At 45.9% G+C, this 18,417-nt stretch overlaps 1 protein-coding gene across 11 annotated transcripts in view; it reads right to left on the bottom strand.

Annotated features, from left to right (window-relative positions):
- mta3 (metastasis associated 1 family, member 3) overlaps positions 1-18,417 on the bottom strand; it is a 435,625-nt gene that overhangs the window by 146,497 nt on the left and 270,711 nt on the right. For 9 of the 11 annotated variants that reach the window (XM_072510268.1, XM_072510343.1, XM_072510326.1 and 6 more), the window contains 4 exons: positions 17,584-17,772; positions 8,364-8,438; positions 6,564-6,622; positions 812-939 (listed from right to left, as the gene is read on the bottom strand). In XM_072510268.1, coding sequence (XP_072366369.1) covers positions 812-939; positions 6,564-6,622; positions 8,364-8,438; positions 17,584-17,772 — 451 coding nt within the window. The remainder of the gene's footprint in view (positions 1-811; positions 940-6,563; positions 6,623-8,363; positions 8,439-17,583; positions 17,773-18,417) is intronic. The other 2 variants (XM_072510300.1, XM_072510293.1) reach the window with 1 other exon arrangement.

The following is an 18,417-nucleotide window of genomic DNA, read 5'->3' as shown; positions in this document are numbered from 1 at the left end:
ACGACGACGACCCTTCCCCCTCTGCCATTTTCTCTGTTGTGGGGATGCCGGCGTTGGACTGGGGTGAGCACAGTAAGAAGTCTTACAACACCAGGTTAAAGTCCAACAGGTTTGTTTTGATATCACTAGCTTTCGGAACTCAGGTGAGGAAGGAGCAGCGCTCCGAAAGCTAATGATTCGAAACAAACCTGTTAGACTTTAACCTGGTGTTATCAGACTTCTTACCATTTTCTCTGTTGGTGCTGCGCCATGCGGGACTTCAAACTCCTGAGCTAGGGTTTGTACCGACGTTTGTCGGTGATACCCTGCTGACATTCCACTCAGGGGCAGAATCTAACACCCCCCCACTCACTTCGCACGTTTGCACAAAGATCATCCATTAACTGGGTAGAAAGGGTCAAAACCAACACCTCCAAGCAGGAGCCACCTTGTGTGCAACCGATCAACTTATGGCTGCCACCGGAAGTTCCGCCTGATCATTCATGTTTAATTTGTATTTGTTGTGATTCATGCTAAGTAAAAGTTACAAAAAGTGAAATCTTATTGATAACTTCTTCATTTGAGGGTTGTTTGGTAAATTTGATTGTTTTGCTTTACGGTTCCCCCAAGCGGATCTTACACTATGAAAGCTAAATAGGAAAAAATGACCTGAGGGAAGACACAGTATGATTTTATTGAGTACCTAAATTAAAGTTGTCAATTAATCCCCAGGCAAGCAAATATATTTGTGAATTTACAATAATATGTCTGGCTGCAGTATCCTCTTGCTTCAGGTCTGATTCATCAATAATTTAGTTTCAACAGTACTTACTGTAACAACTTTCACAGGGCCGGCCTATGCCAGAGTTCTGAGGTTGATAAACCAATCCTCCAATTGGACCGTTCACCACAGCAGGCTTTCCATTAATGTTTGATATCTGATTGGGATTAGGTTTATTGCTATATTTAAAAAATAGAAATAGAAAAATGTTCCATCATTAGAGGAAAATAGCAATACAAAAACCAGAGTAGTTAAAAATTACAAACTGAGACAAACTCAGAAAATACAATTTTTAGAGGTACTTGTAGCAACGTCAGTTTAATTTCCAGCAAAATAGTCCCTTTCTACAATATTAATATCAAAATATTAATCATTCAACTTCAAGGTGCTTTATATTTTTGTAGCTCAGAGGTTCAGTCACATTTAATGGTTGCTCAGCAAATGGACCAGCCAGGTATGTTATGAGGGTGCTCAGCCCAACTAATAGAAGAAACCATTTGCAAATGCACATGAAACAGAAACTTGTCATTCAGTGACTTGCACTCTGCCTGTATCTGAAGTAGTGTTTTAACAGGTGGGCCAAACATTGGAAAAGCATTACAGCAGCTGTAAAAACATAAAACTCTGGAAATGCTCAGCAGTGATAAACAGAGTTGATGTTTCAGGTTGATAACTTTGTTCTGATTAACGGTAATTGAAATTAAATATTAGCTCTCCACAGATGCTGCCAGACCTGCTGAGCATTTCCAGAATTTTCTGTTTTGATTTCATATCTGCATCTGAGCATCTGCAGCATTTTGCTTTTGCTTTACATTAAAAAATATCAGGTGTTGAAAGCTACTCCCCCTGCCCTTGCCTCTGATCTCGCTGCACCCCCCACAGCAACCGCTCCCATCCTATCTTCAATTACTTTTGGTGTAGGGTGCCATGATATTCCTGTGTCTCTGATAGATCAGTGTTGCTAGCACTGTTCCTGCAGGCAGGGATGAGCAGCTGCCAGTCTCAGATTGGCTGGGAGCTCTTGGTTGGCTGGGCTTTTTGCTGCTGGGGAAAACCTCAAGCATGGAGGTGGCTCCAGGATGGCAAGGTAGCACAGTGATTAGTATTTATTGCTTCACAGCTCCAGGGTCCCAGGTTCAATTCCCAGCTAGGGTCACTGTCTGTGCGGAGTCTGCATGTTCTCCCCGTGGCTGCATTGGTTTCCTCCGGCTGCTCCAGTTTCCTCCCACAGTCCAAAGATGTGGAGGTTAGGTGGATTGGCCATGCTAAATTGCCCTTAGTGTCCAAAAAGGTTAGGTGGGGTTGCTGGGTTATGGAGATAGGGCGGAGGTGTGAAATTAAGTAGGTTGCGCTTTCCAAGGGATGCTGCATACTCAATGGGCTGAATGGCCTTCTTCTGCACTGTAAATTCTATGATCATGGGGTTTATGGTTAATGGACTTGACCATTTGTGAAACCCTGTTAGTAGGGCAGCACGGTAGCACAAGTGGCTAGCACTGTGGCTTCACAGCGCCAGGATCCCAGGTTCGATTCCCCGCTGGGTCACTGTCTGTGCGGAGTCTGCATCTTCTCCCAATGTCTGCGTGGGTGTCTTCCGGGTGCTCCAGTTTCCTCCCACAGTCCAAAGACGTGCAGGTTAGGTGGACTGGCCATGCTACATTGCCCTTAGTATCCAAAAAGGTTAGGAGAGGTTACTGGGTTACGAGGATAGGGTGGAGGCGAGGGTTTAAGTGGATCGGTGCAGATTCGATGGGCCGAATGGCCTCCTTCTGTACTGTATGTTCTATGTTCACTTAATTGGCAGGGGTTCCTCTGCCAGTTCTCCGAACGGTGGGAGGCTCCCAACAGCCCCGCAAAATCCAGTCCAATGTGTTTGTGCTTTTAAATTCTTCAATTAAAGAATAAGGCACATATTTGACTGTTACATCTATTTGTCAATATATTATATGAGTCACAATTTAACAAAATGGAATATTAGTTTGTATTATCAGCATAAATGCATTTAAAATAATTTGTCAAGAGTTGATGTGCTACCAAGATCAGCAAAGGGGAAAATTCAGTTTGTATTTCAAGTAAGCTGTGATTTTAGATTGACCTTAATTGAAGATATAATGCTACACATTTATTGCAGTAAATAGAAATGTCTTATAAAATCCATAATTTAATCTTGGTTTGCAGTTGTGGATGTAATTAATGTGCTCAAATATAACTAGAGCCAATAGTTTCTCTTCCCACTTCGGTACATTACTTCTGGAGATCTCCCGCCCTTCAAGGATCTATCCGGGGACGCCTCTTCTTTCTCCCCATCATGCTGCCCTTGGCAACATCATCAGAAAGCATACACCGACGGTGCCCAATTCCTCCAGCTGTCTCAATCCCTCCACTGTCTTGTCATACTGCCTGTCCAAGACCCTGTATAGGAAGAGCCTCAACTTCCTCCAGTTAAATTTCAAAATCATGATCTTCATCCCCAACACAAACTCTGTACCCTTGTCACTCTCTCAGCTACTGTATCAGGTTGAACAACATAGTATATCAATGTCTTCAACCCAAGCTGATCTTCCAACTGTATCCTCACCATCACAAAGACCACTACTGCCCTGCCACTTCTGTAACATTGCTTGTTGCCACCTTGCCTCAGCCCATTTGCTGCTGAAATCAAATCCTCATCATCAGATTTGTCACATCTAGACCTCTCAACCTCCACTGCCCACGAATGATTGCACACCAAATCTTACTCATAAATCACCCAGTCCTGCTGACTTACACTGACTTGTTGCCCAATGCCTCCGATTAAATTTTTCATTCTCATGTTTAAGTCCCATTATAGCATTACCCTTCTGTGGGCTGGATTTTACGCGACGGTATGTTTTCAGTAATGGAGCACGTAGAATAGAGTGGGTGCCCAGCGTATCACTTTCCCACCCACTCCAGAGCTCACCCACATAATACGGGGAGGGGGAGTGGGTGCTGAAATCGACAGCCCACCCGCCATATTTAAATAAATAATCATGGGTTAATTCATCTCTATGAAGCACTTTGTTATTGTTGACGTATCAGTGTGAACTAAAATAAAAACAATATTCAGGTGATCTATCTACTAATTGCAGGTAGAGAAACTAAATAATTTTGATGCAAAAAAGTCCTGTCAACTAATGCTGGAATGCCCAGTTACAAATACTGTGAAGTTCTAAACATGAATTTGTAGTGACAAATTGACATGATCACCTGTCTCCTGACCGGTGATCATGTCCATTCTAGATTTCAGTATTCTCTTTAGGCACCTAAAAACGATTCCAACATGTAACTCGTTAAAAACTGTGAATATGCCAACAGGTTGGTATCCTAGGTTTGCAAAGAATATTCTGACTGGAGGTTGATCATCATGAAAGTAGAACGGTTGATTAACATATGGCCCCAAGGTGGAGAGGCCGTGGGTGAAGCCACAAAACCGCTGAACAATCCAGCAAAGGTACCATTCCCCATAAGTTCTTAAGCCTGTGACCAAGGTTCATCAATTTGAAATGTTACCTCTGCTTTCCTCTCCATATATGCTGCCAGACCTACTGAATATTGCCAGTATATTATGTTTTTATTTCCGAGTATAAAGTAGATTCTTTCAACCTTGGTCAAAGCTGAATTATGAGCATGGCCTCTACTCCTGTCGAGTAAAGCTCTGAGAAATATGAAGATTTATAAATAGACGCATAGGTAGACTCTTTTGTCTAGTACCTAATATCTACTAAAGTTTTTTAATATGGCACAATATCTCTTGTTAATTTAAACAACAGTCCAAAGATGTGCAGGTTAGGTGGATTGGCCATGATAAATTGCCCTTAGTGTCCAAAATTGCCCTTACTTTTGGGTGGGGTGCTCTTTCCAAGAGCCGGTGCAGACTCGATGGGCCGAATGGCCTCCTTCTGCACTGTAAATTCTATGAAAACAGTAAGATGGGTTTCAAATTGGCAGCTTTTCTCTTCTCTGCTAACTGCAATCAAACTTTGGCGAGAATGCGAGCAGCCATTTTTATTATGCTGCAATCAGGAAGCGCCCTGCTGCTGGTTGAAACATATACATCTAGGACTGCTTTGCCAATGCTCTCAGAGAGCAGGGTGATTACCATCAAAGAGAATTCTGTTAAATCAGCAGGATGTACTTTTCATGATATACCTCTCAGAAAAATGTCCTGTAATAACAGTCCTAATTCCTTGTGTATTTTAGGTTGAAGCAGGTTACAGCGCCAGGTGAAAAAAGGTCCAACAGCCTGCGCAAAGCTCGATGACTCAAACAAGGACAAACTATCCAATTAGAAACTTACCTAGATTGCAACAAAAATTAATCAGTTGAAATTAGATATTGAAAAGTACTTTGTGTTAAAATCAAATCTGGTCAGAACTTATTTCCTCGGAGCTGCAACGCAAATGTTAAGAGCCTTCATTTAACTGTCTGCAGGACTGTGGCATGCAGTTCTGGAATGATCAGATCAATGGGAAGGAGGGAAGTCCAGGCAAGTCCAAAAATGCTCCTCCTGGTCCCAGAAAGAAACATTTAAAATCTTCTTCTGACACTGTCCAACAAGGTTTCACTGGCTTGTATGGGGTTATTTGTAGCCCAGTTAAAATTAGTTTGAGGTCCAAATGTCATCAACAGCTGACCGATTGTGGTATGTAGCTGAGAAGGATGTCAAAAGGGCAATGACGCAAATTGCATCAGACATGAAGGAGGAGACGCCGGGGACGGGGGAGCAACACTGGGGATAACGACTTTGGAGATACAACTCCCAGAAATCTAGCACCTCCCTCTAGACCCATGAGGTGGTAGACATAACAACATGGTTAGCAGATCCTTTGACATCTGCCCTTTCTGCAATTGGGTACGCATATGATGTAGAGCTGGAGATGCATTTGATTGAAAAACAATATTTCACAACCTGACGAAAAAGGAGCTTTGGTGAACAATGGTGTCAAAACCAGCTTCCACTGAGCAAAAACATTACGTTGAGGCTCCCCGCAAATCTCGGAAGCTCCACAGCTGTTTAAGCTGTAAGTCAAAACTAACGAGGTGGAATGAAAATCAGTCACAAAGAAAGATTGCAATACTTTATGGATATCACAAAACAATTTTTAAATTTGAAGTTGTCATCAAATCAAACCAAACCCCACAAAGTCTAATGTTCCTCAAATTATGAAGAGGATTCAAATTAAGTGTGCAAACAAACATTCTTCTAATTCCACGAATGGTAGTATTGAAACGTGAACAAGCCGCTTTGTCAAATTTGGGATGAACTCTTCAAATCTTACCCACTCAAAACCTATTTGGTCAAATATAATCAGTTTACAACAATGACTTACATTTGTATAGCCCTTCTAACATAGTAAAATGTCCCAAGGCATTCTCTCAACATCGCTTCTAAATTGCCAGCCTACCCCTCCCTCTTCACCCACTCCCAAAGACTTACAATTTGCAGGACAGCTATTCTTCCCTTGGGGAGGGGGGGGGGAGGGGGGGGGGGGGGGAGGAGAGAGGAGAGAGAGAGAGAAGAGAGAGAGAGAGAGAAAGAAGAGACGGGGACAGTGGCACCCTGTAAATTCTTGCCCATAACGCTGGTAACTGAAAGAAAATCCCCAGACAATCTTCTGATACGAAGATGGTTCATTATTCACTTTATTCATGTAGATTTATAAATGAAAAAAGGCTCTTCATAAATTTTGTAATCAATGTTTAAAGCTTGGGACCTACAAAATATTATCTCCATAATAACATTTTAATAGTTAGAATTGTAGGACGGTTTACAGGCACTTACTATGTTGGGATGTACACCTGTTTCAGTTTGCTCTCTGCCTCAGCTGCCTTAAGACGTTTCTAAAAGTAAAAAAGTATACAATTATAGGACAAAATTATCTCATCATCATTACCGGTTACCTAATTTTCTGCTGAGGTACTTACTTCATTTTACACTATGCGACCACACGGATAGTGCATTACATTACTTGGGAGTCACACTGAAATTAACAATTGCTTACTCTTGATTTTCTGTTTAAAAGATCAGTCTTTCCTCCACAGTTGCCAATAAGTTTTTCTAGAAAAGATAACTCCCTTATAAGGGATATCAGCAACTCGCCAAGCTTTCTTCAACAGAAACTGCCCAAAAAACCTCTGATCTCTACTACTTAGAAGAGCAAGAGTAAAGGAACATCACCATCTGCAGGTCCCCCTACAAGGCACTCACCATCCTGACTTTGAAATATATGGATATTCCTGCATTACTGCTGGGTCAAAATTCTGAATCTCCTTCCCTTGTGGACTGTGGGTGAACCTACACCCCATAGATTGCAGCAGTCTAAAAAGGCAGCTCACCATCACCTTGTCAAGAGTAATTAGGGACGGACAATAAATGCCAGCCTCGTCAGCAATGTCACACCCTATGAGTGAATAAAAAAATGTGTCCCTGATAGGCCACATAGTGCTGGTTCATAGAATCCCTACAATGCAGAAGAAGGCCATTCGGCCCAACAAATCTACACCGACCCTCCGAAAGAGCACCCTCCCTAGGCCCAATTCCCTACCTAACCTTTGGGCAGTGTGCAATTTAGCATGGCCAATTCACCTACCTGCACATTTCTGGACTTTTAAAAGAAAAATATTTTCAGTCAAAACTGGGCTAGCTGTCTGCATCATTTGTCTATTCTCAATGAACAAAGGATATCTTGGACATTTCAGGTGCAAAAACAATGGACTACTTATTTTCAGTTTTAAATTCCTTTCATCACAGAAAAAAGACTTTGGCTGAGGTTTTATAAAAAGTGCACCCAATTATTTTTTGCCAATTAAGGGGCAATTTAGCATGGCCAATCGACCTATCCTGCACATCTTTGGGTTGTTGGGGTGAAACACACGCAGACATGGGGAGAATGTGCAAACTCCACACGGACAGTGACCAGGGCCGAGATCGAACCCGGGTCCTCAGCGCCATAGGCAGCAGTGCTAACCACTGTGCCGCCCTAGGGCCAGCATTTATTGCCATCATTAGGCCATTTTGTTTTTAAAGAGTCAACCACATTGCTATGGGTATGGAGTGACATGTAGTCCAGACTGGGTAAGGATGGCAGATTTCCTTCTCTAAAGGACATTAATGAACCAGATGGATTTTACAACAATGGGTTCATGGTCATCATTCGACTTTTGATGCTGTGGTGGGATTTGAACCCAAGTCCCCAGAGCATTACCCTGGGTCTCGGGATTACTGGTTCAGTGACAATACCACTATGCTACCACTTTCCCTGAACTCTTATTAGCCAACATAATTAGCAATTTTTCACCTGGAAATAAAAACAGTGAGTTATTTAACTGAAGCCATCTAAAATAAAATGAACAAGACACAACACCACCATTATTTTAAACAGACCATTTCACAAATAAGGATCTTACAGATGTATTAATTTTGCAAGGAAGAAATTGCGGCATTAAGTTCTTTCAGCGGGTTATTTATAGTTATATCATTTTTTAAAAGTGCGATTATCATACGTTTCAACTCACAAATTAATAATTTAGTAAACTGTAGTCAATTTAAGAAATAATCATAAATGCAAGCAAATCATCTTACCTGCTGTACATATCTCTCTGTAGTTTTCCACATATAATAGTACTCTATGATGCTGGTGAGTGATTTCCATGGTAGCTATTAAAAATATATAGAAAGCATACTGAGAAAAATCCATTCTTATCAAATGACTTCAGAACATTTTAAAACATGCTTATTTTGTCTTTTAAAACAAACTTTTCAAATGAAGCATGCACATCGGTTCATGCTTTTCATGTTTAAATGGTAAAATGTATTTATTATAGAATTTGAGAAAAAGACAGAGTAAAATAGACACAAAATAGATGCAAACGGCCCGAAGAATACAGCATGTCAGCATTCGCAAAGACATAAGATATGGGATAATATACGAATGATGGATATAAAGACTTGAGGCTTCTTCAGATAAATAATTTGAGGATATGCAATGAGGTCATTAGGACAACTATGAATGATCGTGGTGAGAACAATGATATTAAGCTGGTCTACTAAGGAGCTATGTTAGAAAAGCATAACACGACCAAGGATGAAAAGCCTCAGTGCCTAGCTGTTAAGAGTCGCAGTGGACGCTATTCATGATTTGTTGTGGGCAGGGTATAAACTAAAATTTCAGGATCTTGTGAGAGATAGGCATATCACTGTAAACGAATAATGCATTTGAAGACTTTTCAGAGCAAGAGAAGATTTGAGATAAGTGAGGATGGAAGGGTTCACGGTGGGCATTTTGGGAAAGATGATGGTAACAGGTATTTTGCAGGAGGTTCAGACAATACCACAGGACAGGAATAAGAGTGATACCAGCAAGAAAGGAAGTTGAGTGAAAGGAGGGCAAAAGATCAGGAGGTGGACTGCAAGATGAATTTGATAAAGCTAGAAGATGAAAAAATAGAATAACTAGACATTTTGCAAGGAGGAAAGGGCATGGGATCAGAATCGAAGAGGTAGAATGAAGGCACATGTGCTATTTTATTTTGGGCATAAAATTCACAGGTTGCTCACATATAGACACTGAAGGAAGGATGGAGGGAGGTGATTGCCCGTAGAGTACTGGCATTTTTTCCATTCGGCATTGTAATCCTGGAATCGTAGACAAAATTTAGCCAGTGGGAAGGAATGATGATGAATCTTCACATTCAAATGAGATGGGGCCAGCATACCACACTCAGAAGTTTTTAATTTAAATACACAATGTGAGAATTTGAAGCTACAAAGCTGCCACTGTACTGGTAGAGGGAGTACAGTGGATTTTGCTTGTGAAATAGTCAGGATAAGATCTTGAATGTGGAGACAAGGCAATTAACAAAATGATCAGTGAAGGTCTGTGGTGGTATGTATTAGGGGTAATACGGTACACCATGATGCCGAGGGGCTATTGGTGGACAGATACTGGGTCCTGATTGGATCTGCTGCCTACTGGGCTCCACCCAGAAAGGCGGGGTATAAGAACACAGGTTCTCCCAGCAGCCGCATTCTGTAACTGAGCTGCTGGGGAACAAGTCTGCTCAATAAAGCCTCGATTGAGTTCTCTACGTCTCGCCTCGTGTGTTATCGATGGTGCCACAATTTATTGAGCAGACTTAAAAAGGAATATGGCGCTCCGGATCGCCCCGGAGGGCCTGCGAATCGGCCCCCAAGCATCTAACGCGGCATCGGCGTTTAAGCACTGGATGGCATGCTTTGAGGGATATCTCCAAACGGCCCCCGGCAGACTAACAGAAGACCAGAAGATGCAGGTCCTACATTCCAGGGTGAGTCCTGAAATCTACTCGCTCATCGAGGACGCGGAAGATTTCCCAGCGGCGATCACCTTGCTGAAAGAGACCTACATTCGGCCCGTCATCCAGGTCTATGCACGCCATCAGCTCGCGACGAGACGACAAATCCCCGGGGAATCGCTAGACGAATTCTACAATGCTGTACTGATCCTGGGAAGAAACTGCAACCGCCCAGCTGTAACGGCGAATGGGCACACGGAGCTCCTGATCAGAGACGCGTATGTAGCAGGTTTGGCAGCCTCGCAAATTCGCCAGAGACTTTTAGAAAAAGACTCTCTCGGACTCACAGAGGCACGGGCCCTTGCGGCCTCCCTCGACGTGGCCTCCCAAAACGCCCGCGCCTACGCCCCCGACCGCACTATAGTCCCTTGGGCTCCGTGGACCCCCGCCTCGATCGACCCCCCGGCTCCCCCCCCCCGCAAGTGTGCGCGACCAGAACCCCAGACCACCCGGGGGGCCCCCGCTGCTATTTTTGCGGGCAACCGAAACACCCCCGCCAGCGCTGCCCGGCCCGCTCGGCCACCTGTAAAAGCTGCGGCAAAAAGGGGCACTACGCAGTGGTGTGCCAGTCCCGGGGGGTCGCCGCTATCTCCGGGGAAGAAACGGGACCACGGACTCACCCCCCCAGCGACCCATGTGCGGCCAACGGGCGCCGTCATTTTGGACCCCGGATGCCACGAGGGGGGGACGGGCGCCGCCATCTTGTTACCCGCGGGCCGCCTGCGATCCATGGGAGCGGCCATTTTGTCCACCCCCGACCGCGTGCGATCCATGGACGCCGGCATCTTGGCTGACAGGCAAGGACCCCAGCGTGGACGGCTCGCTCCACGCTGCCTGAACACAATGACCAGATGCAGCAAACACTTTTGGCATCGGTGACCCTGGACAAGTCGCGGCCCCGGACGCTCCAGACAGCAACGACGAAGGTGCTGGTGAACGGGCACGAGACACCGTGTTTGATTGACTCGGGGAGCACGGAGAGTTTTATTCATCCGGACACGGTAAGACGCTGTTCCCTTGTAATTCGTCCACGCACCCAAAGATTTTTCCTGGCGGCGGGGTCCCACTCCGTTGAAATCAAAGGGTTCTGCATCGCAAACCTAACGGTGCAGGGGAGAGAGCTCAAAAATTACCGGCTGTATGTCCTCCCCCACCTCTGCGCTCCCACCCTCCTGGGGTTAGATTTCCAATGCAACCTCCAGAGCTTAACGTTCAAATTTGGCGGCCCTATACCCCCACTGACTATCTGCAGCCTCGCGACCCTCAAGGTTGAACCGCCTTCCTTGTTTGCGAACCTCACCCGGATTGCAAGCCCGTCGCCACTAGGAGCAGACGATACAGCACCCAGGACCGGACGTTTATCCGGTCCGAAGTCCAGCGGCTGCTGAAGGAAGGCATAATCCAGGCCAGCAATAGTCCCTGGAGACCCCAGGTGGTAGTTGTGAAGACCGGGGAGAAGCAGAGGATGGTCGTAGACTACAGTCAGACCATCAACAGGTACACGCAGCTAGATGCGTACCCTCTTCCCCGCATATCCGACATGGTCAATCGGATTGCACAGTACAAGGTCTTCTCCACCATGGACCTTAAGTCCGCCTACCACCAGCTCCCCATTCGCCCCGGTGACCGCAAGTACGCACCCTTCGAAGCAGACGGGCGGCTATACCACTTTTTAAGGGTTCCATTCGGCGTCACGAACGGAGTCTAGGTCTTCCAACGGGAGATGGACCGAATGGTTGACCAGCACGGTTTACGGGCCACGTTCCCGTACCTTGACAACGTCACCATCTGCGGCCACGACCACGACGCCAACCTCCGAAAATTCCTCCAGACCGCTAACGTCCTCAGCCTCACCTACGAGGAAAAATGCGTGTTTAGCACCGACCGTCTAGCCATCTTGGGCTACGTAGTGCGTAATGGAGTGATAGGCCCCGACCGTGAACGCATGCGCCCCCTCATGGAGTTCCCTCTCCCCCACTGTGCCAAAGCCCTGAAACGCTGATTGGGCTTCTTTTCTTATTACGCCCAGTGGGTTCCCCAATACGCAGACAAGGCCCGCCCACTAATCCAGTCCACTACTTTTCCCCTGTCGAAGGAGGCCCGCCAGGCCTTCAGCAGCATCAAAGCGGATATCGCAAAGGCCACGATGCACGCCAGCGACGAGTCCCTCCCCTTCCAAGTCGAGAGCGACGCATCCGACGTAGCTCTGGCGGCCACTCTCAACCAAGCAGGCAGACCCATGGCCTTTTTCTCCCGGACCCTCCACGCTTCAGAAATTCGCCACTACTCAGTAGAAAAGGAGGCCCAAGCCATAGTGGAAGCTGTGCGACATTGGAGGCATTACCTGGCCAGTAGGAGATTCACTCTCCTCACTGACCAATGGTCGGTAGCCTTCATGTTCGATAATGCACAGCGGGGCAAGATAAAAAACGACAAGATCCTGCGGTGGAGGATCAAACTCTCCACCTACAATTAAGAGATCTTGTACCGTCCCGGAAAGCTGAACGAGCCGTCCGATGCCCTATCTCGCGGCACATGTGCCAACGCACAAGTGGACCGTCTCGAAGCCCTCCACGAGGACCTCTGCCACCCGGGGGTCACTCGTTTCTACCACTTCATAAAGGCCCGCAACCTCACGTACTCCGTCAAGGAGGTCCGAACAGTCACCAGGAACTGCCAAATCTACGCAGAATGCAAACCGCATTTTTTCAGGCCAGATAGAGCGCACCTGATAAAGGCTTCCCGTCCCTTTGAACGCCTCAGTTTAGATTTCAAAGGCCCCATCCCCTCCACCGATCGCAACGCGTACTTTCTTAACGTCGATGACGAATACTCCCGTTTCTCCTTCGCCATCCCCTGCCCCGACATGACGGCGGCCACGGTCATTAAAGCCCTCTGCACCATCTTTACCCTGTTCGGGTTCCCCGCCTACATCCATAGCGATAGGGGGTCCTCCTTCATGAGTGACGGGCTGCGTCAATTCCTGCTCAGCAAGGGCATAGACTCGAGGACGACCAGCTACAACCCCCCGGGGGAACGGGCAGGTAGAGAGGGAGAACGGAACCGTCTGGAAGATCGTCTTACTGGCCCTACGGTCTAGGAGTCTCCCAACTTCCCGCTGGCAGGAAGTCCTCCCGGATGCCCTTCACTCGATCTGGTCCCTGCTGTGCACCATCACTAACCAAACGCCTCACGAGCGCCTCCTTGTCTTCCCTAGGAAGTCCTCCTCTGGAACGTCACTTCCGACCTGGCTGGCAGCCCCGGGACCCATCCTGCTCCGGAAACATGTGCGGGCGCACAAATCAGACCCGCTGGTGGAAAAGGTACATCTCCTCCACGCAAACCAGCAGTACGCCTACGTGGCGTACCCCGACGGCCGACAGGACACGGTCGCTCTGCGGGACCTGGCGCCCGCCGGAGCTCCCTACACCCCACCAACACCAATCACTACCCCCTCACTCCCGCCGGTGCACCCCACATCCACCCCCTTCCCGGGGGGATCGGTTCTCCTCCCAGGCCCGCCCAGGAGTAAGGAAACAGGGATGGACAGCGCGATGCTCCCAGAGTTGACCGGACCCGAGCCAGCACCACCACCACCACCCGGGCTGAGACGATCGGAAAGGGCGACCAGGGCACCCTCTCGGCTCATCGAATCGGTTTAAGTAATGTAAATAATTCAGTGGCCCAGTAAAAGCGGCATTGTTGTGCATAGTTAATGGTTAAGGCACCATACCGACCCTGTAAACCCCTACCACCATACCATCCACCACCCCGCCGGGTTCCTTTTTAACAAGGGGTGAATGTGGTGGTATGTATTAGGGGTAATATGGTACACCATGATGCCGAGGGACTATTGGTGGACAGATACTGGGTCCTGATTGGATCTGCCGCCTACTGGGCTCCACCCAGAAAGGGGGGGTATAAGAACCCAGGTTCTCCCAGCAGCCGCATTCTGTACCTGAGCTGCTGGGGAACAAGTCTGCTCAATAAAGCCTCGATTGCGTTCTCTACGTCTCGCCTCGTGTGTTATTGATGGTGCCACAAGGTGTTAATGTCATGGGAGATGACAGACCAAAGAAAAAGGAGTCCAAATTTGAGAGAGTAAGACAGTAGTTCTTCACAAGAGTAAAAAAATAAAAATGGAATTGGCTTGACCTTTCATGAGTACATATATAAGGAAAGACTCGTCTTTTAGCACTCTACTCAGTAACAGAAATCTCAACCCAATCTGTGACCACACAAATGATGGATGGGCACCACATCTGGGGAGAGATATATTTGGCTGTGGAGGGAGTGCGGCATTTACCAAGGGATAAATTAAGAGTGATTACAATAAATAAAACCCGGAGGTGATTTAATCAAAATTTTCAACATACTAAAGGGAACAAAACAGCAGAGAGAACTGGTAACACAGTGGTTAGCACTGTTGCTTCACAGTGGGTCCCTGGTTCAATTCCCGACTTGGGTCATTGTCCACGCGTAGTCTGCACGTTCTCCCTGTGTCTGCGTGCTCCGGTTTCATCCCACAAGTCCCAAAAGACGTGCTATTAGGTAATATATACTTTATACTTTGCATCAGTATTCACCAAAGAGAAGGAATTGGTGGATGTTGAGTCTGGAGCAGGGTGTGTAGATAGCCTGGGTCACATTGAGATCCAAAAAGACGAGGTGTTGGACGTCTTGAAAAATATTAAGGTAGGTAAGTCCCCAGGGCCTGATGGGATCTACCCCAGAATACTGAAGGAGGCTAGAGAGGAAATTGCTGAGGCCTTGGCAGAAATCTTTGGATCCTCACTGTCTTCAGGTGATGTCCCGGAGGACTGGAGAATAGCCAATGTTGTTCCTTTGTTTAAGAAGGGTAGCAAGTATAATCCAGGGAACTACAGGCTGGTGAGCCTTACGTCAGTGGTAGGGAAATTACTGGAGAGAATTCTTCGAGACAGGTCTACTCCCATTTGGAAGCAAATGGACGTATTAGCGAGAGGCAGCACGGTTTTGTGAAGGGGAGGTCGTGTCTCACTAACTTGATAGAGTTTTTCGAAGAAGTCACAAAGATGATTGATGCAGGTAGGGCAGTTGATGTTGTCTATATGGACTTCAGTTAAGGCCTTTGACAAGGTCCCTCATGGCAGACTGGTACAAAAGGTGAAGTCACACGGATCAGGGGTGAGCTGGCAAGATGGATACAGAACTGGCTAGGTCATAGAAGGCAGAGAGTAGCAATGGAAGGGTGCTTTTCTGATTGGAGGGCTGTGACTAGTGGTGTTCCGCAGGGATCAGTGCTGGGACCTTTGCCATTCGTAGTATATATAAATGATTTGGAGGAAAATGTAACTGGTCTGATTAGTAAGTTTGCAGAAGACACAAAGGTTGGTGGAATTGCGGATAGCGATGAGGACTGTCAAAGGATACAGCAGGATTTAGATTGTTTGGAGACTTGGAGGAGAGATGGCAGATGGAGTTTAATCCAGACAAATGGGAGGCAGTACATTTTTGGAAGGTCTAATGCAGGTAGGGAATATACAGTGAATGGTAAAACCCTCAAGAGTATTGACAGTCAGAGAGATCTAGGTGTACAGGTCCACAGGTCACTGAAAGGGGCAAACAGGTGGAGAAGGTAGTCAAGAAGGCATACGGCATGCTTGCCTTCATTGGCCGGGGCATTGAGTATAAGAATTGGCAAGTCATGGTGCAGCTGTATAGAACCTTAGTTAGGCCACACTTGGAGTATAGTGAGATTTACCAGGATGTTGCCTGGTATGGAGGGCAATAGCTATGAGGAATAGTTGAATAAACTCGGTCTGTTCAATTCTGGTCGCCACACTACCAGAAGGATGTGGAGGCTTTAGAGAGGGTGCAGAAGAGATTTACCAGAATGTTGCCTGGAATGGAGGGCATTAGCTATGAGGAGCGGTTGAATAAACTCGGTTTGTTCTCACTGGAACTAGGGGGCATAGGTTTAAGGTGAGAGGGGCAAGGTTTAGAGTAGATGTACGAGGCAAGTTGTTTACGCAGAGGGTAGTGGGTGCCTGGAACTCGATGCCGGAGGTGGTGGTGGAAGCAGGGACGATAGTGACATTTAAGGGGCGTCTTGACAAATACATAAATAGGATGGGAATAGAGGGATACGGACCCAGGAAGTGTAGAAGATTTTAGTTTCGAATGGCAGCATGGTCGGCACGGGCTTGGAGGGCCGAAGGGCCTGTTCCTGTGCTGTACTTTTCTTTGTTCTTTGTTCTGATATGGGCATTCTGAATTCTCCCTCAGTGTACCCGAACAGGCACCGGAATGTGGCGACTAGGGGCTTTTCACAGTAACTTCATGGCAGTGTTAATGTAAGCCTACTTGGGACAATAAAGATTATTATTATTATTTATGGTTGGAGAGTTTGGTATTGGGCAGCAGTCTAAACATTAGGACCAGACCTTTCAGGAGTAAAATTAGAAAACACTCCTACACAACAATGGTAGAAGGGAAGGCAGGAGTTTGCAACACTTGTCAATCAATTGTAAATGTAAATTTTCGATTGATGAGATTTTTGTAATCCAAAATTAAGGAATTTGGGGTAAAGGTGGTTATGTGGAGATCTACTATGGTAATAATAATAATCTTTATTGTCACAAGTAGGCTTACATTAACACTGCAGTGAAGTGACTGTGAAAAGCCCCTAGTCGCCACACTCTGGCGCCTGTTCGAGTACACAGAGGGAGAATTCAGAATGTCCAATTCACCTAACAGCGGGACCGGAGGGAGGAAACCGGAGCACCCGGAGGAAATCTGCGCAGATACAGGGAGAACGTGCAGACTCCACACAGACAGTGACCCAGTGACGGCATAACAAGGGTTACATGGCTTACTCCTGTTCCAATGTAAACGTGGAGTCAATGCATGAGGTAAACTTGGAATAAGGAAGAAGGGAAGGAAATAAGTGGAAGTGGGAGTGTAGAAATTCAGGTAGAGTGAAATAACGTAACATAAGATAAAGAGTCATTCCACTCAAAAACCAAGAAAGGGAATTAAATTGAGGAAATATTTATTTGGGGACCAGGAGGTGGTTCGGTGATTAATAGACGAGGAGGATTCTCAAAAAGAAATTGGCAGGTTAGTAAAAGGCAAAGTGTTCAACAGTGGCGGAAGAGTTGGGGATGTAGAAATAGATTCCCTGAAAATGTAGATCGCTAAATAATGTAACATTACAAATGTTTTTGCAAACTAAATCTTACTTGCATCTACTTTCTATTATTTCATTATTCTTTTTTTATTCACAAGAGAAGAATGCATCGACTTCTAAAGAGCAGACATCCTTATCATCATGTAGGATTCTTGCAGCTCAGAGATGAACCCTTCTGTCATCATAACAAGCTGCATGAGACGTTAATCTGCTTATGAAGGAATCCCATTTCTACAGTACTACCCAATCGTTCTCAATGCACCAATGATCTGTAGAATAAAAGTTCTGATGTGCTTACAAAGTCTTGTCGTATGTCATTAAAATCCTTGCCATACTTTTCCAATGCCTCTTCAAAAAGGCTAGCTTCAGATGCAGACCATTCCTCCATTTCATCTCTGCAGAGAACAGGGCCACCCTGTGGTACCAAAATGCTGATTGCATTTGTCAAATCATAGTTGTGCTTGTGCAATGTGTCCATTGCGTGGAACTAATGGAAGAAAACAAAATGTAAAAGTAGATATAGTAACCTGTGCAAAAGAAGGAAGCTTATGATACATGCCAGAGTTTTTTGTAAAAATAAAGGATTCTATAATTATGCTATCCGATCTCTCTTGGCATTGCTCACAGAGTGAAGTTATGACAAACATAATCTAATTCCTAGCCAAGAAATAGTGCACCGCAGGGACGAAGGAATGAAGTAAAGATAACTGGATTGCAGAGCACAGAGTGAGATGGCCAGAGGTAAGGGAGAGGGATTGGGGGAAATGAAGCACGTGGGAAGAAAGTAATTGGAAAGAGGGGATTTGAGCACAGCACAAGAGGCTGTTGAGGTGAGAGAGAGGTAAGCGTTTTAAAACCACTGGGCTCCAACAATGTTTGCCATAGCAAATTATGTTGGAAACTATGTTGAAGTTTTGTGGATCTGATTTGAATCAGAAGACTTTATTTTTGTTTTCCAATCAGAAAACTGGCCTTTACATTATCAGAATTGTTTTCTAAAATTGTCAGAAAGACTGATCATTCAGACTAAACATGATTTCCTGTTTGTGAACCTGCTTCTCGTGAACACTGCCCAGTCCATTACGCGAACCCACCTCCCATCCATTGACTCTGTCTACACCTCCCCCACTGC

The sequence above is a fragment of the Scyliorhinus torazame genome, chromosome 1 (assembly GCF_047496885.1).
Source record: "Scyliorhinus torazame isolate Kashiwa2021f chromosome 1, sScyTor2.1, whole genome shotgun sequence".
NCBI lineage: Eukaryota > Metazoa > Chordata > Chondrichthyes > Carcharhiniformes > Scyliorhinidae > Scyliorhinus > Scyliorhinus torazame.
Note: the sequence above shows the minus strand (reverse complement) of the source record. Positions and strands in the feature narration are given on the sequence as shown.